Here is a 23,801-nt window from a genome sequence, read left to right as displayed (position 1 = left end):
TAGCTCTAGTATTGTCACACTTGATAGGAATGGTACTTACTTCAATTCCATAATCAAAAAGTTGTTGTTTCATCCATAAAACTTGTGCACAACAATTACCAACTGAAATGTATTCGGCTTCAGTGGTAGATAATGCAACACAATTTTGTTTCTTTGAAAACCAAGAAATCAGCATATTTCTAAGGAATTGGCAAGTACCAGAGGTGCTTTTCCTATCTAATTTGCATCCTCCATAATCCGCATCAGAAAAGGCATGCAAGCTAAAGCTAGAGTCTCTAGGATACCAAAGTCCTAAACTAGGAGTGTCCTTAAGGTATATAAAAATTCTCTTAACAGTTAGTAAATATGATTCCTTAGGGCATGATTGAAATCTAGCACATAAGCAAGCACTAAACATAATATGCGGTCTACTTGCAGTTAGATAGAGCAAAGAACCAATCATTGACCTATATAATTTAACATCCACACATTTACCTCCTTCATCTAAGTCAAGCTTTGTTGATGAGCTCATTGGAGTGTCATAAGGTTTCCCATTTTCCAGCCTAAACTTCTTGAGCAAATCTTTGATGTACTTAGCTTGATTAATGAAGATGTCATGTTTTCTTTGCTTGATTTGGAGTCCCAAGAAGAATGAGAGCTCCCCCATCATGCTCATTTCGAATTCGCTTTGCACTAGCTTAGAAAATTCTTGGCAAAGAACATCATTAGTAGAACCAAATATTATATCATCAACATAAATTTGAACTACTAATAAATCTTTACCTTTATGCTTTAAAAACAATGTAGTGTCAACCTTCCCTTTTGAAAAACCTTTTTCAATTAAAAAGTTTGGCAATCTTTCATACCAAGCTCTAGGAGCTTGTTTTAAACCATAAAGTGCTTTTGTCAATTTAAGAACATGATTTAGAAATTTTAAATCTTCAAAACCAGGAGGTTGTTCCACATACACTTCTTCTTTAATAAAACCATTTAAAAATGCACTTTTAACATCCATTTGATATAATTTAAATTCATGAAAACATGCAAATGCTAAAAACATTCTAATTGCTTCCATCCTAGCTACGGGAGTATATGTTTCATCATAATCTATGCCCTCTTCTTGAGTATAGCCTTGAGCAACAAGTTTAGCCTTGTTTCTCACTATATTTCCACTTTCATCAAGCTTATTCCTAAACATCCATCTAGTACCTACAGTAGATTTATTACTAGGCATTTCAACTAATGTCCATACTTTACTTCTCTCAAATTGATTTAACTCTTCTTGCATAGCCATAATCCAATGTTCATCATTTAATGCTTCTTTAATATTCTTAGGCTCAATGCATGAGATAAATGCAACATAATTACATATATTTCTAAGAGAAGATCGAGTTGTTACCCCTTTGGATGGATCACCTGTAATCTCACCATCCTTGACATAGTTGTATTCCCTTGGATAAGAGACTTCCCTTTCTTCAATGGTTAGATTCTCGAGAGGATCATGAGTTTCCTCATTTTTCATTTCATCCTTTGATGATGGTTCTCCAATGTCATGTCTAACGTCATTTGTATTTATAACACCTACATCATCATTCACACAAGAATCCTTCCTTGAAAGGAGATTATCATCGAAAACAACATGTATAGACTCTTCTACAACTAAAGTTCTTTTATTAAATACTCGATAAGCTTTAGAATTTAAGGAATAACCCAGAAAAATTCCTTCATCACTTTTAGCATCAAATTTGCCAAGATTGTCTTTACCGTTATTTAAAATAAAACACTTACATCCAAAATGATGAAAATAACTAATGTTAGGTTTTTTATTTTTGAAAAGTTCATATAGAGTTTTCTTTAAAATATGCCTAATCATTACTTGATTTATAACATAACAAGCGGTATTTTTAGCTTCCGCCCAAAAATATTTTGGCAAATTGTTTTCACAAAGCATGGTTCTAGCCATTTCTTCTAAAGTTTGATTTTTCCTCTCAACAACTCCATTTTGTTGAGGGGTTCTAGGTGCTGAAAAATTATGGCTAATACCATTAGAATTACAAAACTCAATAAATCCAAGATTTTCAAATTCAGTTCCATGATCACTCCTAACATTAGTTATAGAGTAACCTTTTTCGTTTTGGATTATTTTTGAAAACGTGATGAATTTTTCTAATGCTTCATATTTAGTACTTAAGAATAGAACCCAAGTATATCTAGAATAGTCATCTACCAAGACAAATGCATATTGTTTTCCACCCAAGCTAGTAGTTCTAGATGGCCCACAAAGATCTAAATGGTTCAGTTGCAATACTCTACTAGTTGATACATCATTAATGGATTTAAAAGAAATTCGTTTTTGTTTTCCTTTAGCACAAACATCACAAATTTTATCATTATCAAATTTTAGTTTAGGCAGCCCTCGAACCAATTCTCCTTGAACTAACCGTTGTAAAACACTCATACTAGCATGACCTAGTCTCTTATGCCATAACCAACTATCATGCTCATCCTTAGCAACTAGGCATAAATCAGTCATATCTATAGAGTCTAAATGCACCATGTAAATGTTTCCTATTCTATGACCAACAAGCATAATCAAAATAGATGCAATGTAAATCAATTTTGCAAACACTTAATTTAAAAATAAGACATTGTATCTTTTGTCAGATTTATCTAATCGGATTATGCTTTAATCCATTCACATACAAAACATTATGCAATGTTGATTATCGAGATTAAAAGCACATGCATAAAGTTTTTGAAAATGTTATGCATTAAAACTTTATAATATTTAAAAAAATCTATGCATAAACATTAAGAAAATTTTAAGGTCAAAATTTTGTAAAACCAAAGTTCTTGAAAAATCGATATCAATTGTTAAAGAGATTTCAATTACATTTTAAAAACCAATTTTGACCCAAAACAATTAATATGATGAACTAGAGTTTATAAAACATTTCCAAAAATTATTATGTTCATCATACAATATTTTTCAACATACATGAGATAAAACATAATCATTTAGAATTATTCAACATTTAAAACCTCATGCATGCATAAACTAAATGAGCAACCAAATAAAATAAAAACATTAAGTTTAGAGGTTACCCATTCATTTTTCATGTGTGGCTAGAGCATCTTGAATATCATCATCTTCATCACCATTGCTCCCACACACCTACAAGAGACATTTAAGTAGATTTTGGTATCCAAATTGCTTTGGATCATTGAACATTAGTTTCAATACCTCTTGTTCCTTTTGGAACCCATACTTGTCTAATTTTAAATCGTTTTCCTTTCTTTAAAGGACAAGTATGTTCCTTATGACCATGATAATGACAATGTAAACATATTGTCATTATTTAACTAGATGAATTATTTAAAATGATCTCTTTTTCTTTTGTTAAGCATTCAAGCTTAACTTTCAAATCGAAATTTTCATTTTCAATACTTTCAAATTTCATTTTCAATACTTTCAAATTTCGTTTTCAATACTTTCAAATTTCATTTTTGAAAGCTCTAAATCCTTCTTCAAGATTTCATTTTGATTTTCAAAATCCATTTTCGTTTCTAGAAGAAGTTTGTTTAATTTGAAAATTTCTTTTTCAAAGTTTTCAGATTTTATTTTTGAAAGCTCTAACTCCTTTCTCAACATTTCATTTTGATTTTCCAAGTCTGTTTTAGCTTTCAAAAGAATATCATTTTTAGCAATAAATTTAGAAATCAAATTTTTATATTTGGAGTTCATGGTCTCAAACTCCGAAAATAATTCATCATAAGCATCTTGTAACTCATTAAAAGATTTTGAATTTAATCTATTTGAGTTAGAAGATACCTTTGGCTCTGTGAGAGCTAATAGAGACATCATCTTTATTGGTTCTTCTTCTTCCTAGTCTCTATAGATCTCCTCGAGCTTATCCCACATCTCCTTGGCATTTGAACAAGAAAAAACTCCTTTATATACATTATGATCAATTGCACAACACAACATGTGCATAGCCTTTGTGTTTTGTTGACATTTCTTCCATTCTTGATCACTCCACTTCTTTGCCTTCTTTGTAGGAGAAGAATATCCTTTCTCGATCATCATCGAAGCTTCCATATCAAATGTTTGGATAAATATCATCATAAGCTTCTTCCAACGACGATAATTTATTCCATTGAAGTGTGGAGACACGTCATTCGGTTTGGATTCTTCCATGGAGAATGAACCGGAAGTGGACGTCATCTTTATCGATTTAAGTCTTCCCGGATTTACTCAAGAGGTAGTTAAACCTTAAAATGAGTCAAGCTCTGATGCCAATTGTTGAGTTAATCGATTGATGAAAATGGCCAAGAGGGTGGTGAATTGGAAATTAAAATTTTGGTGGAAGCTTTTGCAAAAAATTGAAAATATTTGCACAACGATTTATAGTGGTTCGACTTTCTCAACCAAAGTCTACGTCCACTACCTTAGCTATCCACACTAAGGATTTTCCAACAAATTCACTAATTTGTTCTTTCTTTTGAGGACAAAGAGTAACCTTACAACTCCCTCAAGAATTATACCCCAAATTCTTGAGCACACTCTTTTTCAAAGAGAAATACACAAATTTGCAAACTTACAAGGAAAACCTCACAAGGTAAGATGTTTGCACAATTCTAGAACAAGAAAAAAACACTAAAAAATAATTACAAATGAGCATAAATGGTGTTCTTGAAAGGAAAATTGGCTTGATTTGCACAAACTTGGTGTTTGATGCTTTCTCTCTTGTTTCTCTATGATTTCTTGTTGATCAAAGGCTTCAGAACTTGTTTAAATACTCCCTCAATTGATTCTGAACGTTGGGGATGATTAGTGGAGTCAATGGAGCCGTTTAAGTGTGAAAACCATTAATAAAACAGCTTGGAGCGTGGGGGGAATCGGTACCTCCTCATGGGAATCGATTCCCTAAGTGTAAAATTCAAATATTTCGACCGTTAAACAGGGGGAAATCGGTACCCCCTTGGGGGGAATCGGTTCCCTCCGAGCATTCTGTTTTTCTCAGAGCCAAACCATTCAGGGGGAATCGGTACCCTGGGGGAATCGGTTCCCTCTGGACATTCTGGAATTTTTGGCTTTGAAACGGTTCGAAATACTTTGTAAAACTATTTTGAAATAATTTTAAGATTAAAACTTAATTTTACACTTGAGTAAGGATTAAAAATGACTTTTGAAAGATTTTGAGTAATATTTTGATATTTGAATAATTATATCGAATATACTTAGAAAATCTTTTTGGAAAATCTTAAAATTCATTTATCTTAATTTGTTATATCGAAATATCAAAATGTTTTCAACAGTTGTGTTCAGCTTCAGTTGACATGCTAGAGTAACAAGACCAGAAATGTTGTTGCATTGATCGAGGTGTGAAGACATATTAAAATCAATCTTCAAGTGGGAGATTGTTTAAATGTCAAGGCAGCCGGCTGTTTTGATTATATTCAAAGTTAGCTGCAAATTTGATTTGGAAAATGGGGCGGCTGACAAATGGTCCAAATTAGGCAGAACCAAATTGTTGAAAAATGGTAAAGGGAAAATTGCAATTAGTTCATGGACTTTAGGGTATTTATAAGATTAGTCCTTACGCTTCAACTATAAATACACTAACTCATTTAGCTTCAAAATCATTCAAAATCATTTCTTTCTCCCAATACTAGAGAGTTTTTTTGTGAGTTGTGAGTGTTTTGTATACACCTGTAAAATTTCTCTTCTTAGTAAAAGATCTGCAACAGTCTGGAGACGTGAGCATAATTGGTTGAACTCCGTTATCAATTTGGGTATTATTTTTTTGCTTTATTTCGTATTCTCACTAATCTGATTATAGAAAAATTACTTGGTTATTTCCCAATACATATTTGTAGTCAATTTCTTCAAAAAGGATCTAGTTATTGAGGTTGAAGACGTTAATCTTTTGTTTATAGAATGAGACCTCGGATTACGTAAGCTAATATGAAAATATCCGATTAATCAACTAGATGAAATTCGATAAACGTATTTAAAAGTATGTATATATTCATTTCATCTCTCTAGTTATCTATTTTCCAAAAAAGAATTATATACGTTTCTAATATTCTCGGTTTAATAAATTTTTTAAAAGAACTCTAAAAAAATAACATCGCTGAAGATGCCTGTCAATTCTGTGTTAACGACCCCGACCCCGACCCCGACCCCGACCACGATCCGACCCGACCCGACCCGAGACGAGACGGCGGCGGCGGCGGCGGCGCGCGAGAGTCCCCCTTGTTCTCTATCACTCAACAAGGAAGTGAGAAAGCCAAGCCTTAAATACCATTCCCAATAGTATTTCCAATACTGTGTGGGATTGAGCATTACCAACATTTGTTTCCAATACAATGTGATTATTCAGGAAACAATTAACAATCATGCACCTTAAAACAACTGAATCAGCAACCAATTGCATTAGTATTATACGATTAAATATGTCATAATTAAAAGTCAATCTACAATCAATCGCGATTATTGCAATTTTAAGCAAAACATTCAAAAATAATATCACTATTTAAGGCTCAATCCCACATAGTATTGGGAATAAGTGTTGGTAATGCTTAAATCCCACATAGTATTGGAAACACTATTAGGAATGGTATTTAAGACTTGGCTTTCCCACTTTCTTGTTGAGTGATAGAGAACAAGGGGGACTCTCGCGCGCCGCCGCCGTCCGTCTCGGGTCGGGATCGGGGTCGGGGTCGGGGTCGCGGTAATACGTGTCTTCGACACGTCCGCGCGGATACTATTTTTTTAGAGAAAATTCTTAAGAAACAAAATCTTTTTTTTTAACTATCACAACGAATTTGGAAAATCGCAACGAATTTGAAAAATCGCAACGACAACTGTAGACTATCGCAACGCGAAATGAAAAATCGCAACGCGATTTTCAACTATCGCAACACGATTTTCAACTATCGCAACGCGAAATGTAACGCGAATTTGCGATAGTGGAGATCGCAATGCGAATTAGAGATCGCATTGCGATTTTGTTGGTCATTTTCGCAAATACAAAAAAAATTGGTCAAAATCGTATATTATCGGAGATTTTTGGTCATTGAGGTGATTTTCTCTAAAAATAATGTATTAATAAAATAGATTTAATTTATAATAAAATTTTATTATTTAAAAAGAAATATCAGTTTTTCATTTTTTTTAATTAACCCTTATCGATTCATCCCTATTCATATCATAAATGTGCTTGGTTGGTCTGATTCTATTAACGTGAGGGACCATCGACCCACCAATCAATAAGGTCTTCCGTTTGATATTTTCGAATGTGGCCTGAAACTTCAAAAACAAGATGCTACCGTCGCCCTCAACCCTCCTCCACCAGAAATGTCCGACTCGACATAAATAAATATTAAAAAAAATAGCCGACAATACTAGCAAGCAACGCGTTTTCTATCAACTACGCACGAAAACACACGCTTTACCTTTGACCCATCTTTCTTTGCCCTCTTCCCTCTGCTTCAATTCCTTCCGTTCTCCATTTTCTGTTGCTTTCCACTGCTGAAAAAAGGTGTCTTTTGGTCATTCACCACTTAAGCAGGACATACTAAAAGCTAATGCATTCCCCCATCTATCTTCATATTAGTTGTATGGATATCCCTCCTAACTGTCACAAATGAGGATTTCACCATTTTCATGGACTCTCTTTAATTCATTTCTAGTATCGGTTTTCTTTAGCATCATTGCGGTTTCGGTTTCCGGCCAGTGTGGAAGCGAGCAGGGACGATTGTTGCTCGAGTTGAAAATCAGCTTCAACTACTTCATCAGGAAAGTTGGCCAAGTGGGATCAAACTACGGATTGCTGTTCCTGGGATGGTGTAGCATGTGATGCTGGTGGTTTGGTTATTGGTCTTGATTTGAACAATCAATCCATTGGTGGTGTAATGAGCGATTCGAGTTCTCTCTTCCGTTTACAACATCTTCAGAGACTGAATTTGGCTTACAACACACTCATGCTTGCTGTTCCTACTGCGTTTGACAAGTTGGAGAATTTGAGTTACCTGAATTTGTCAAATGGCTTCACGGGGCAAATTCCAGCCGAGATTTCACGCTTGACGAAGTTGGTTAGTCTCGATTTATCTGTAAGTTCACTTCTTGGAAGAACATTGAAACTTGAGAACCCGAACCTAGAGGTTCTTGTTCGGAATCTCACAAAACTAAAATCCCTTCATCTTGATGGGGTGAACGTTACGGCACGGTGAAATGAGTGGTGCCAGGCCCTATCATCGTCGACTGATCTGCAAGTGTTGAGCATGTCCAACTGTTATCTGTCAGGACCTATAGATTCTTCACTATCCAAGCTTCGATCCCTCTCGGTAATTCGACTCGCCAACAACAATTTGTCTGCTTCAGTTCCACAATTCCTTGCAGCATTTCCAAATTTGACATCCCTTCGTCTTAGTACCGCTGGTTTGAGGGGAAGATTCCCAGAAGAAGTTCTTCGGCTGCCTACACTGCAGATTGTTGACTTATCGAATAACGAGTTACTCGAAGGTTCGTTTCAAGATTTTCCTGTGGATGCTTCTATTCAGACATTGATACTTAGCGACACAAAGTTTGGGGGCCAACTGCCAGAATCTATTGGTAACCTTGGGCAATTGAGAAGAATAGAGCTTGCAGGTTGCAATTTCAGTGGGACAATACCGAAATCAGTGAGGAAACTTACACAGCTTGTCCAGTTGGATTTTTCTTTCAACAAATTTTCTGGTCCAATGCCATCGTTCACATCGTCAAGAAATCTTACACAGCTAAACCTTGCTTCTAATCAGTTGAACGGCTCAATTCATTCCACAGACTGGTCAGTTCTTTCTAATCTAGTTAGCATCGACTTAGGAAACAACACGTTAAGTGGAACCATTCCACCTAGTTTATTTGGTATTCCATCACTGCAGAAAATGTTTCTTTCCCAAAACCAATTCAATGGCAGCCTAGGTGACGTCCATGCTAAGACTACTTTTCTGCTTGATACCCTTGATCTAAGTAGCAACAAGTTACAAGGACAATTTCCAGTGTTTGTTTTTGAGCTTCAAGGTCTTAAGATCCTAACAATGTCTTCCAACAATTTCAGTGGGTTCATAAAATGGACTGACATTCAAAAGTTGAGGAATCTTTCCAATCTTGATCTGTCATATAACAACTTGTCCATTGATGCAACTTCTACTGATTCTGCCTTGTCTTCCTTTCCCAACATAACCACATTGAAGTTGGCTTCCTGCAACTTGAAACAATTCCCTGCTTTCTTGAAAACTCAACTCAGGTTGATCCGTTTAGACCTGTCAAAAAACCAGATTCCAGGGGAAATACCCAATTGGGTTTGGGAATTTAAAAACCTTGCTTACTTGAATCTTTCTCGGAATTTCCTTACAAAATTTGAAGGACCTTTGCAGAATATTGCATCTTCACTAATTGTTATCGACCTTCATGGCAATCAACTCCAAGGGCAAATAGACCATCTTCCACCATATGCCAACTATCTGGATTACTCAAGAAACAATTTCAGCTCTACTTTACCACCTGATATTGGTGACTTCCTCCAGTTTGCCTATTTCTTCTCCCTCTCAGGTAATAACTTACGGGGAGGTATCCCCAGGTCGATATGCAACAGTTCATATCTTCAAGTACTTGATCTGTCTAATAATTCCCTGAGCGATCAAATTCCTAAATGCCTGATACAGATGAGTGTCTGTTGGAGTATTGAATCTAAGGCAAAACAATCTTAGCGGCAATATCTGACACATTTCCAGTAAGCTGCAGATTACAAACTCTAGATCTCAATGGTAATTTACTGCAAGGAAAGGTTCCAATATCCTTGGTCAACTGCAAAATGCTGGAGGCTCTAAACCTTGGCAACAATCAGATCAATGATACATTCCCATGCCATTTGAAAAATATAACCGGCATGCGTGTCCTTGTTTTACGAGCCAATAAGTTTAATGGGAACATGCACTGTGCAGATAAGAGCCGCTGGCCTATGCTTCAGATTGTCGACTTATCTTCAAACAGTTTCAGTGGTAGACTGCATGAAACATGTTTGTCGACGTGGGAGGCTATGACTGCTACTGAAGATGAAACTCTATCAGAGCTTAACCATCTCCATTTTGATTTTCTACCGCTAAACCACTTTTATTATCAGGATGCAATAACAATTACCATGAAAGGTTTAGAGTTGGAACTGCAGAAGATCCTAACTGTGTTTACCTCCATTGACATTTCATGCAACAACTTCGAAGGCCCGATACCAGCAGTGATTGGAACGTTCAACGCACTTTATGTCCTCAACTTTTCGCATAATGCTTTCACAGGGTTGATCCCATCATTTCTGGGAAATCTGTCTCAGCTGGAGTCTTTAGACCTCTCAAGTAACAATTTAAATGGTGAGATCCCTGTCCAGCTAGCAAAGCTCAACTTTCTTTCATTTCTTAACGTCTCCAACAATAAGTTAGGGGGACGGATCCCAACAGGCACCCAGATTCAATCATTTTCAGAAGCTTCATTCGAGAACAATCAAGGATTATGTGGGCCTCCTCTAACTACAAACTGTGGGAATGAGCCTTCACCAGCACCCCATACATCACAAGAAGCAGATGAATTCGATTGGCAATTCATATTCATTGGAGTGGGTTTTGGTGTTGGAGCTGCTCTATTTGTTGCACCCTTGATATTCTGGAAGCCAGCAAGTAAATGTGTGGATGATAATATCAACAAGTTCCTTGGAGTAATGCTTCCAAAGGTGGGTTGGACTTACACTCGTCCTGATGATAGGAAGGTCAATACAGATGAGAATCTTGAAGAACACTACTCAGAAAATGACGAAGAAGATAAAGAGAGCGAGGAGAATGTCGAAGAATTTCGCGGGAGATATTGTGTCTTTTGCTCCAATCTTGACATAACCAGGAAGAAGGCAATTCATGAACTAAGTTGTACCTGCCATGATTCCTCAACTTTATCTTCTCCTTCTTCCATCTCTTCTCCCTTTTCTCCTTGGGCTCCCTTTTTTTATTTGTACATAGATGAGAAATGAACATGTAACTTCCGAAACTCAGTAAACAATATAACGAAACCAACGATTTACTCGCAATAACTCAATCAAAAACTCAATTTCTCTATGTGCATGTTGCTCGACTTCCATTACAAACAACTACACCAATGACATGTACGATAATTTTCGTTGAGGAATTTCGTCGAACACGTGATTACTCATAAATGATAAAATTTATCCATTAAACTCCAGAACAATAAGGTCGAAATTTCAAAAAACCAGTACCTAAGTATGTTATCTATGCCTTGAATCAGTCTATGCAACTAAAAGACAGCGTCCTCTTTCCCTCCTTCACCATATCCCGCCAAGAAAACAAACGTTTCTCTGTTTCTTGATACCTTCTTCTGCTTGGTTTTAGTCATTACTGTTTGTGCCTCTTCAATACAGCAACAGCTTTCGAATTCATTTATTAGTATTCTCTCCGATTAAATCCCATGGCTCCATTGAGTGTGAGCCGACAGTTATTAGAATACTTTTACCAATAATTTTATCAGCTTATAAGTTCAAGTAGCATTACGCTCTAAAAAAGGACAGATTTATAGTTTCATAAAGGTATTATCGAGTGCTAGATGGAGGTACAGTTTAATTCAATTACTCCTCCAATGATGCAAAACTGGGCTGGAAACGAGGGTGTTTCCGTAATATCCTTACAACCCCAAAAGCAAAGCCCGATGTGTAAGCACTTTTGGAACGATTTTTATAAGCCAAAATACAAACACCTCTATCCGACGTCGTCCGCTTTAACTCTGTTTGGACTGTCTACTTCGTAAACCTCCCCGATGGGCACGAGACCCAAACTCTGAGGGTTCTGATTCGATAATCTATCGGGTCAGAAGATTCGAGTGGAATAGATTTTTTTGACATTATGTTTTGATCGATTCAGTTTAGATTTAAAGTAAAAATATTTGATCTAATTCCACCTAAAAATATAATTTTACTTTATATATTTAGAGATAATTATAATAAGATTCATCTATATATTATTTTTTTAATTAAATTCTTATTTTTATTTAATAAAAATAATATTTTTTTTATAAATATATTATTTTAGGTCTGATCGAATTAGGGTCGATTTTATCTAAAAATAAAGAATCGAGTTGAATCAAGTGAAAGATGTATAATTTTTGGATCAAATAAAGAATGTATAATTTTCGGATTAGATTGAGTTAATCGAAAACCCGACCTATATACATCTCTATTCATGATTGTCGTTCCTCACCATCACGGACTGAAGTCCTTTGGGTGAATTCCACCTTCGGAAGACTAGATCTACTTGATCATTAATGCCTTGATGTTATCTATCACTGGTTTCGACTCTATCATAGGGTTGGCTCTAAAGATGATGGATAGACCATTGGAATTCGAAAAGCTCTTGGTATTGTCACGTCTATTAAAACTGAGATGTGGAGCCTTTATATTGGTCTTCAAGTAGCATGGACCTATGATTTTGAACTACTCCAGATGTACCGTGAAGTTAATCCTTGCTTTTGGCGCAGACTTCAACCCTCTCCCACTAGTAAAAGTCACATGTGCTCATTGGAAATCTCTGATTTAAATTGATTAATTGTATCTCACGGTAACGCAACAATGAGACTATAATAAAGTCAGCTCTTGATCACTATCGAGTTTCATTGTTCGACTCGATACCATTCAAAATTCAACCGCCTGTTTAAAGAGATATATTAAGACCTTTATATTATAAAATTATTCGTACTTAAATCATAGACTTAAAGCGGTCTTCCAACTCAAAAAAAAAATAATGTATGTGATTTATATGGGGTTAAAAGCTTCAAGGGCACGAGGATTTCAAATTCGATTATGTGGGCCGATGCCCATAATAATCATAAACCCATTTGACCTTCCGAGAGGAAAAAGCATTTACATCAAGCATTTGAAGTGGTTCACAATCGAATACACATAGCATATGTATATGACATGACGTGAATGGTCACCTTGGCCTAAGCGCGCCAATTGATTTGATAATAGAAAAGTATTTGTAAAATCGTTGTTCGATTTAATTGATCTTTGAACCGAATATAATAATTATATTAAGGGTAAATTATACATTTAGTACTTAAAGTTTTATTTTTTATCTGTTTTAGTATCTAAACTTTTAATTTTTATAAAATCATACATAATATTTAGTTTTTGTTTTATTTTAATACCCGTTAAAATTTTAAGCATGTTTTAATTATTTTTATATTATCTTTTAATTATTTTATTCAATTAATAAGAGTGTCACCACCTTATTAGAAATAAAATTAAGCATATAATACCAAGGAATTGCACTCATCAGAATTTGAACCTGGGCCACCTGGGGAGATTGAGAAGGGCTCTACCACCTGAGCTAGCCCATGTAAGTGGCCTGGAATGGCAAGGTATATATTTAACTTATATTAATCTGTAAACTATAAAATAAAAGAAATTTGTTAGATCTTCGATCCAACTTAGAATATCTCACAAAATATTCAATCATTTAATCACTAAATAAGATTAAGAATTCATTGAATACATACCAAAATTATTATTTAACATATAAAAATATTTAATTAAATTTAAATAATTTATCAATTAAATTATTATTTATAATTAATTAATTAATAATATTAAATTAAAACTAATATTCTATTCTTAAAAATAATAATAATAAATAATTAAAAGATAATATAAATAATAATTAAAAGATATTATAAATAATAATATTTAAGGGTAGGATACTAAAACGGGTTAAAAGTGAAACTATAGATATTAAATGAGTAGTTTATCTTTATATTAAAAATTAAGAATAAATTAGCAGGGTCGGTCCTGACATTTTAAGGGTCCTAGGCAAAATAAGAGATAAGGGCTCTTAAAAAATAACTTAAAATTCAAGAATAAATTTCGGTAAACGCCAAACAAATTTTTTCATTAAAAATTGTACGAGTAGATACTATTACATTAACCAACATTATTTTACCAAATATATAAAGAGACATCACAATTTTTCACTCAATTTACTCTTATTATGTCTTCAATCATCTCTTAGAATTGTTTCTCTCAATCAAAAATTGACGCCTTTCACCTACAAAACAACATACACAAATTCTCATAAGAAACATTTTCTTCTAGCAGTTTGAGATGCAAAGTCATTGATAATAACATCAACATCAATATTTCCTATCATCTCCTTCTCAATTGCTAATGTTGCTAAACCATTTAACCTTTCTTGTGACATTGATGACCTCAAGTATGTTTTTATTAATTTAAGCTTTGAGAAACTTCTTTCGGCTGAAGCTACGATCACAGGCACATTTAATAAAATCCTATAAGCAATTGAAGCATTCGGATAACAATCTGCAGATTTGACAAACTTAAGAATTTCAATGGCGGATAACAATTTTGTTGGCAAAGTCATTTGTAAGACTTTCAATTCAGAGAAAAGATCATCTAAGTCAACATCTGATGAATTGCCATGAGAAAAGGTAGAATGAAAATGAGCACAACATTCTTTCAACTCATTATCATCTAATGACTTTAACTTATTTGAATCATATAAAAATCCAAAAATACTTTCAAATGTCTTCAATTGCTCAAATCTATTCTTGAAAGAAGTAATTGCCATATCTACCACAACCAAAAAATAATTAACTCTAAATGACTCTTCAGGCGATTCAACTTCGTTATCCTCATTATTCTCTCCAAAAAAATTCTTCCTAATCACACGACGTTTTGTGGGAAAGATAAGCTCCACATCCATTTCAAATGCAAGACTTTTAGCTACATTCATACTAGTTGTAAAGCCTTCATCTCTATATTTTTCAAAGTAGGACATCACACCTTCTAATTGCCTTATGGTAGTATCAATGCACATAGAGTTAGATTGTAATTTCTTGCTTACCATATTAACAGCAAATAAAATGTCATACCAAATCACAATACCAAGCAAAAACTCAAAACTTGAGAGTGCATTCACCAAACTCTCAGCTTCACTTTTTGACTTTGCATCATTTTCACAAGATTCATATAATTCACACAAAGTCAATCTTATTTGGGGACATTGAAATCTAATAGCTTTGACACTTTTAATTCGACTCTCCCATCGAGTATTTGATAAATATTTCACAGTTAATCCAGGAACATTATCAAGTAAAATTTTTCATCTCTTTGTAGAACCCGAAAACAATGCATATATGCGTTGAACAACTCCAAAAAAAGAAATAGCTTTAACACAAGAATGTGTCATATCACCCAGAGTGAGATTTAGACTATGACAAGCATAAGGCATGTATAATGCTTTTGGATTAATTTCAAGAAATCTTTTTTGAACACCTTGGTGATTTCCTTTCATATTAGAACCGTTATCATAACCTTGTCCCCTCACATAATCAACATTAAGATCAAAAGACTTCAAAACATTTTGTAGTTCATTAAAGAGTCCTAATCCAAATATATCATCCACTTTTAGAAACTCCAAAAAGAACTTCTCAATTAACTTTGTTATTTAATGTATTAACACATCGAACTATGAGGGTCATTTGTTCTTGATGGCTCACATCAGGCGTACAATCAAGAATTATGGAAAAGTATTTAGCCTCTTTAATAATCTTAATGATAGAATTTATCACACTTTGAGACAAAAAGGAAATGAATTCATTTTGAATTTTATGTCCAAGATAATGATAATGAATTTCACGATCCTGAATGCGTCTAACATGATCTTGCATAATCACATCAAGCTCTGCAATCATTTCAATCAATCCCAGAAAATTACCATTATTATCTTGATATAGTTTTTCATTGGATCCTTGAAATGCAAGATTATGTTTAGCAAGACATTTCACAACTGAGAATATTCTTTGTAACACTTGTCTCCAACGCTCTTTCTCTTTCATAATCTCTTCTTGTAAATTTTTATCGATTGTTTGATTTTTGATCCAATCTTACTCTCAATTCATTCCAATCACTTAAGCCATCATTTGCTAACAAACTTACATTACTAATCGATTTGAATAACTTGCAACAAAAACAATATATTTTGTCAACATTTTTGGAATAAACTAACCATTTTCTATCACTAGTCTCACCATTGCTCAACTTTCTAGAATAACATGCATATGAGAAATGTCTATAATATTTATCAACATGAAATTCAAGATCCATTTCTCTTATAGGCCCTTTTTCAACTAACATATCTCTCGCATTATTGTCAAGATTCTCCCAATTTATAGGATCGTATATATTCAAATGAGGAAGTGTTTCTTCACCAATGCCTAAATTTTCAACATTTTCATCAATTGACACATCATTAAAGTCAATTGGATCATTCACTTCATCATTCACATTTTCAGGATTTTCAGTATGCAAATTTTCAGTTGATTGATTCAAAGTTGCATGAGAATTAGCATTTTTAAATACAAATTTATCAAGAGCACCTTTTTGTGACTTCTTTAACTCATCCTCTCGCTTTCTTTTTTTTTCTTTTTTCACTTCCAGACAAATATTTTTTAGGCAACATCTCATCAAAGAGTCAAACACAAACTAATTCTAATAAATAAGTATAAGAAAAGAACAATTGCACATGGATTCTTCAATTAGAATTGTAACCCATGGGAGTAAGATAAAATCCCAAATTCCCAATTTGATAATTGACACTGTTGACATAAATATTAATAGTTATAACATGAACACCAAAATAAAAATATCAAAAAGCATCAAGCAAATAGAGCCTTAGCAAATTGTATCAATCATCCTTTTAAAACATTTAAGTTATAACAAAACTTTACTACACACAAGACAAATCATAATTTAAAACCAGAAATATATGCCAAAATTTTACTACACACAAGACAAATCATAATTTATTTCTTTTTCCCCTCCATTCAAGAGAAATCAGAGAATACCAAACATTTTCTTTAATTTCTTGAAGTAACACACAAACCAGAGAATCAATACAAGAGTCTTTATCCATTCGTTTTTTATTTCGAATACAACAAGAATAAAAACACAAATTTATAAAGCAAAATAGAGTCAAAGAGAAAGGGGAAAGCGTTACTTGTGAGTCATCGGAGCTTTCCATCGAAGTCGGGTTCATCGGAGCAAACAGAAACCAAAGTTCAGGTCTCGGTTTAAGGGCGGTTTGGCCTTATTTATGCGATTTTCAGTTTTGATTTAGATTAAGGTAAATAGATCGGAGTATTTAGGATGTTTTAGGCTTTGGTGTTGATTGTTGAAGGTAAATAGAGTGGTGGCCGGTGAGATGTTGAAGGTTTTGGAGAAGGCGGCTGTGAGTTGCTGAGAAATAGGGAGAGTGAAACGGCTCGGAGAGTTTTTTTAAAATAGGGTTATAAAATGGGTAAAACCAAAAAGGGTAGCATTTATAATTCAGTTGTAAGAAAAATGGTACAATCAGGTTCATGCCAATTGCCATCCAGCTTTTAGTGCTTATTAGAGAAATGGGCCCCCTGTTTTACAGATGCTTTAGAGCCTTTATACCCATTTCTTTTTAGATAAAAAAATCTGATTCCCTTTTCTAATAGTTAAATTATTATTATTTTCAAGAATTGACTTCCATCAAACCTGGGCCCTAGGCGATCGCCCTCCACGACTGGGCTCAGGGCGGCCCTGAAAATTAGGTGGAGCTGATCCATGAAAATGGGAAAGAAAGTGATGCAGATAACTTCCGTCGCCGTGTGGAATACATGACATGACAGCTTCTAGGCTAAGGCTGTTCAAATTTGACTGTTCTATCATGCAGTTTGTGCTTGAGATCAAATTCTAGGTACCCACTCTTTGAAGACAAAAAGGTCTTTACCTTTAGGCAAGGTTTTTGCTTTCTAAAGGAAGTCTTGGCTGCTTTTGGTCCACTTAAACCCAAACTACAAAGTCAAATTGAGTGGCTTCTTTTTCCATGTAAATTAGATAATAAAAAAAAAGTTACTCTCTTTTATTTGGTTTTAAGAATCGTCCTCACCCCATTTTTAATATGAAAAAGATAAAATTTGTCGATGAAAAAGTAAGATTAGGGTGGTTATTGTGTTGCACTTTTCGCATCTGGTTGTTAGATAAAAAAGAATAAAAAATATCGAGTTAAAAATAACGGTGAGCAATCATTAAAAGAGATAAAAAAAGAGAATCTAAGAGAGTTTGTTCACTTTCATCAGTTTTGTATGATGACTTATATAATGGCCTTAATATTGGTGTCTGACTTAGGATGGTATAATTATTCACAGGTTAAGAGGTAAAATAGAGTTAACCATGATATTACGTGAGTATGCTAGAGATTACATTAATAGACTATAGTTGTTTGAATGTTTTAAGATACTCTAAAAGACATGGAACTTCATAGACCTCGAAGAGTTCCGAAAACCTCAATCCTCAATAGATGATAAAATTACCGCACATATATAGATTAGGAGTTTTGAAGGAGATATAACATAATTAAATCTCTAAAAGTGATCTTTCATATCACGTGATAAGGTGATATTATGTTCGTTGATTTTTCATCTCAAAGCTAACCCTTGGTCCCGAACATTGACAAATCGAAAAGAAAGCAACGGAGTTTCATTTACTGTTTGCAATATGGAAAGTCGTTCATTGTCAAATGAGCTTGGCTTCTTTCCAAGTGCATGGAGAGAGTCTCAAATCTCAATAATTAGATTGTCGGCCATGCCTTTTGCCATGTGTTCAATCTTGCAGTGCACAAAAAATCTTCCAAGATGCATGATAGTTCAAAACCCTCATCGTTTAGCTTAGCATCCCATTTTAAGCCATGCATATAACATTGGCAATAAAATTTAAGATTAAATTCAACTTTATACTCTGTATCTGTAACAATTAAAAAAGAAGAAAAAAACAAATTAAGGGTCCGAATCGTGTATCTATATGCCTCTGTTAATGGAACTGGAAGAGATGGCACCGGTGGAAGATGAGGGATAAGATTTAGTGATGCTATGAGAAGAAAGTGTTTCCAGGAACATGGAGTACATTTCATCTCTAGAATCAAAGGAATCCCAGTCATCAATAGAAGGAAGATGCTCATCCCCGTTGAGGTACCGCACAATTTTGCTAATGCTAGGCCTAGTTTCAGGCTTCTGTTGACAACAAAGAAGCCCCAACAGCAACACCAGCTTCACCTCTTCCACTACATAACTTGAATTCAACTTGGTGTCCACCGCATCAAGAATGTCACCCATTTGATGGCACTCGATTACCCAATCCACCAAGAAGAAGTTCCTTGAATCGACGGGCTTTCGCCCGGAAACGATTTCGAGCAGCAAAACCCCGTATGCGAAAACGTCGGAGCTAGTAGAAGCCTTGCCGTTGCGAGCCAATTCGGGTGCGATATATCCGATAGTTCCGACAACGTTTGTGGTGTGCCAATCGGTGCCGTGATCATACAACCTCGCGAGACCAAAGTCCCCCAACCGTGCATTCATGTCGGCGTCGATTAGAACATTGCTCGACTTCACGTCTCTATGAACGACGACCAACTCCCATTCTTCATGCAGATATAAGAGTCCGGCGGCGATTCCTTTAATGATATTGAATCTTTTGTTCCCAGCTTAAAACAAAGCCTTGTGTCTTGTCGAAGAGGAGGGAATAAAGGCTTCCGTTGGGAATGTAATCATAGATGAGAAGAAGATCATTCTTTCGCTTACACCATCCTTGAAGATAAACCAAGTTCTTGTGCCTTAATCTTCCTAAGCTTTCGATCTCGGCTACGAATTCTCTCAAACCGTGGATTGAACTTTGAGTTTGGGTTATCTTTTTAACAGCAACTTCAGTTCCGGTCATCGGCAAAACACCTTTGTATACGGAAGCAAATCCTCCAACTCCGATGATCTCACTCTGCTTGAAGCCCTTAGTTGCTGCATGAAGATCCTTGTACCGGAACCGGTGAGGACAATCTAACTCCCAATCTTCAAGATTCTCTGACCCGCCAAGCCTTTTGTACAACGTGAAATAGATCAATATTCCCAACAATAAAACAGTCACGGTCGATAAAGAAGCAATAAGAGCGATGACTCGACGATCGTAGGATGATCCGTCTTGTTCTCTTGCTGGTGCCATGGGAAGCTCGGAAATATCGAGCACTGGCGCTGTTCCGTTCGTCGAGAAGCTCCACCCTAATATGTAATGGGAGCTTGTCTTTAGCCCCGTGGATGCAGAAAAGCCAGCGTACATGGTGGATGGAACAATATGTGTCAAGTCAATGGGACTAGAAATGAGAGGCTTCGAGGGTTTGCTAATGTTCAAAGGACTAATTGTAACATTCACAACGTTCCCATCATATTCGATCCAGGCCTGGATCCGATCGCCGCTCTCCAGCACCATATCCTCTGTCCGGTCCGAGTTACCCATGAAATAGTAGGCCGATCTTGACACGGTTGAATTCATGCTATTGATGTTAATCCCGACATGGTTTCCATCACTGTCCCCTTTGTCGTTGTGTCCATTGACGGTATCGAATTCCACCGCGAAAATATGGTTGGAGGGTAATCCATCATTCTCCTTGTTAAATATTCCCATGTAATGCTCCGCTTCGGCTCCGGTGAACTGCTTGGACGGAGACAACGTGAAAGCAAGACCGTGACCACCTAGTCCTCGACCGGAGCTCGAAGGAACGATAGCTAACACGAAAGTTGTGCTGAAAGACTTTTCGCCAAGCATTTGAATTGGTTCTGCATAGAATGCATGGCCGATTGTATTACGTGAATTGTCTGTCAGCTTTAGGGCACCACTAGGCCTACTAATGGAAGCTCCATGATCAAACGTAAAATTCGATTCACTTCCATTAAAACCATTGAAGAAGAAAGTTGTGGGCTGAGTTTGAGCAAAAACTGGGAAGAAGATGAACCAAATGAAGAGAAGGAAAGCCATGTTATTTTACAAAGTTTTTCTTTATTGCAGCTTTAGGTTAGTATGAAAAGAAGATAATATAGAGCAAAATTCTGTGAATAGAAATGAATTGTCCTAAATGGAAAGACTTGAAGGTTTCAAAGTCAAGGTCTATTGACATTTTAGGGCACGTCTGATTGGCTCAAAGTTGATGAGTTGAACAGTGGTGGGCGGGTGATGTAGGGCAATTGCCGTAAGGAGGTAGAATTTGAATTTTCTGGACCTCCTAGAACTATTGTCGTATCATACCATAATAATCAATATTTGAGGTTCAAAATAGATATTATTAAAAGGGATTAGAATGTTAATGCAATAACGTAGCAATTGATGAGTTCAATTTGAGGGATTTTTGAGTCGAACGAATTTATATATGGGTTAATATTTTGGCATAATGATAAAATTAACATTTAATATTTGTATAAATAATCACTTTATTCTCTCTTTTTTAGCATTTTAAATTTAATATTATAATTTTTAGTTTAAACAATACATGTTGGATGCAAACCGTTTGATGATTAACTATTAACGTATGTTGTTGATGTATCATTTTCGTATGTGTTTAATTGATAATGTATTAAGTATCATGTCACAAAAAATGATGACAAAACATGTGTCATATCACCAAGAATGATAACATGACATCTGTCATATCACTTAAAGTGATGATACGATATGTGTCATATCACAAAAAATAATAGTGTGACGAAAAATTCTACAGCGCACGTTGCTCATCGCAATACACTCCTAAAACGACGTGTCGAAACACACAACTAGTTAAATTATCCTTATTAAGTAAATATTAAAAGGGTAAATTACACGTTTTGTACCTAAATTATCACTTTTGTTTCGTTTTAGTATCTACATTTTAATTTTTTTAAAACCAATAACGACAATACTTATGTTGCATGACATGTGACATGTCTTACCACCTATGAGATAAAAAGTTAGAAATCACTCTTGCTTCTAATATAAATTAAATTTGTGTCTCTTACATGAGAAACAAATCACTTGACCATTAGACTAAGCTAATCATTTAGTTGAATTTTATCACATTTTGTATTTAACTTATATAACGGTATCCAATTTAATATCCTGAATTCATCAATTCTGCATACTTTGTGGTAAAACAACATTAAAATAATTTTCTAGTTTGAGCTCGGAACTAGGGGTGAGCAAAACTCGACTCAACTAGAAAAATCAAAATTAATTTTTTTAATTTGAGTTGAGTTATTTAAGTTATTCGAGTCAACTCGAATTATTGATTCAATTTTTGAGTTCTAGTCAAGTTGAAATTTGAAAATTTTAAGTTACTCGAAAAACTAAAAATTTGACTAAGTATTTTGATAGTTTTATGGTTTAGTCATTGATTTCATGATTCCTTCAATTCCTCCTTCATTTTAAGTCTATTTTTACCAAATTTGCACCACATGCTCCTAAACCATCGTAGAATAGATATGTATTTTTAATTTCTCTTTTTGATAATTTTTTTTTTCAATTTAGTTACTCAAATTTTCATAATTTTCTTATTTCTTCAATTCATCATTTATTTTAATTTCATTTTTTATCAAATTTAAATCACATACTCATATACCACTACTAAATACCTCTGTAACTTAAATTCTTATTTTTGACTAAAAATGCATTCTTTTTTTATTCCCTTAACTTTACATTTTATTTGATTTTGTCTCTTAACTGAAATTGTTTTTAAATTCTTTCTTCACATCAATTCTTTGATTCATTTATACTCTCATCAATATTTAACCCTAAAAAATGCTTTCTTTAAAATATAATACTGTAAATATGTTTTATAATTTTATATTGTATTTGATATATTAAATAACATTATAATGTGAAAAGAATATGAAATATATTTATCTTATATGGTTAGAGAAAGTAAAAAAATTAGAACCAATCCTAACCATAATACTAAAAATAATCATAATAAAATTAGCATAGAAACTCGAATAACTCAACTTGAATAACTCGAATCAAATATCTTAAACTCGACTCGAAAAAGATTTCAAGTTAAGTTCGAGTTGTAAAATACGACTCATCAACTCGAATAACTCGAATTTTTTTACTTGATTCGATCGAATGCTCACCATAATCATAACCAAATAGGGGGTTTTGATTCAAACAATAACAGCCGATCGAGCACCAAAAAGGTGGTAGAGGGCACACAAGGGGCGAAAGAGGGCACACCAACGGGTATTGAAGAGCATTAATGGGGTCAGAGGTCCAATCTGGCCGCATGGGCGCCACTCCCAAATTGTACCCCTACGACAAGAACACCCTAGAAAACAGTCGAGGTTAACAACGGTGACGAAAGGTCTCAGTTTTCCCCCTTAATAAATGGCTAACGACGATGTCACAACAATAAGGAGAACACGAGGCAAGGTGGTTGTACTTCGACGACGTTGTTCGTCAAAAAACAAAGGTGATAAGGACAAGGTGAGGGAGATGAGAGAAAATGACGCACAATGGACAAGCAAAAGAAGAATGAAAAAGGGAGACTCATGCGACTGAAATAAAATAAAAGGGCATAGGGTTAAAAAAAGGGATAATTGTATCATAAGTCCCTATATTTCTTACGTTTCTAAAAATGGCCAAATATTTTGATTCTTTGACAAAATGGTCACAAAAGTTTTTGAAAAATTTAATTTGATCTTAAATAAATTTTTAGGATTTTAAGGAAAAATCCCCAATTTCTAGGGTTTTTAATTTGGGATAAAAATGAGGTGTTATACTATTCCAACCTCGTATTGTGAGTTAAACATTTCTTTCATTTATGTAATGGTGCAATGAATATTCCTGGTTTGAGCTTTCAATTCTTCCGTTTATGCTACTCTTTTAGTTTTGAGGTGTGTAATA

The 23,801-nt window shown here is 34.6% G+C and overlaps 1 protein-coding gene and 1 pseudogene across 1 annotated transcript; one reads left to right on the top strand and one right to left on the bottom strand.

The window, feature by feature from the left end:
• Positions 1–7,374: 7,374 nt before the first annotated feature.
• On the top strand, positions 7,375–11,089 carry LOC120135727 (annotated as a pseudogene).
• A 7,780-nt stretch (positions 11,090–18,869) lies between these two features.
• LOC120135728 (lectin-domain containing receptor kinase VI.3-like) lies at positions 18,870–21,007 on the bottom strand. Its single transcript, XM_039151949.1, is given in 2 exon segments — positions 18,870–19,588; positions 19,590–21,007. Coding segments are annotated over 2 exon segments (2,001 nt in total). The 5' UTR covers positions 20,913–21,007; the 3' UTR covers positions 18,870–18,910.
• Between the last annotated feature and the right edge of the window lie 2,794 nt (positions 21,008–23,801).

This window comes from Hibiscus syriacus, unplaced genomic scaffold (genome assembly GCF_006381635.1).
Source record: "Hibiscus syriacus cultivar Baekdansim isolate YM2019G1 unplaced genomic scaffold, ASM638163v2 tig00110610_pilon, whole genome shotgun sequence".
NCBI classification, from domain to species: domain Eukaryota; kingdom Viridiplantae; phylum Streptophyta; class Magnoliopsida; order Malvales; family Malvaceae; genus Hibiscus; species Hibiscus syriacus.
This window is presented reverse-complemented; position numbering and strand designations above follow the sequence as displayed.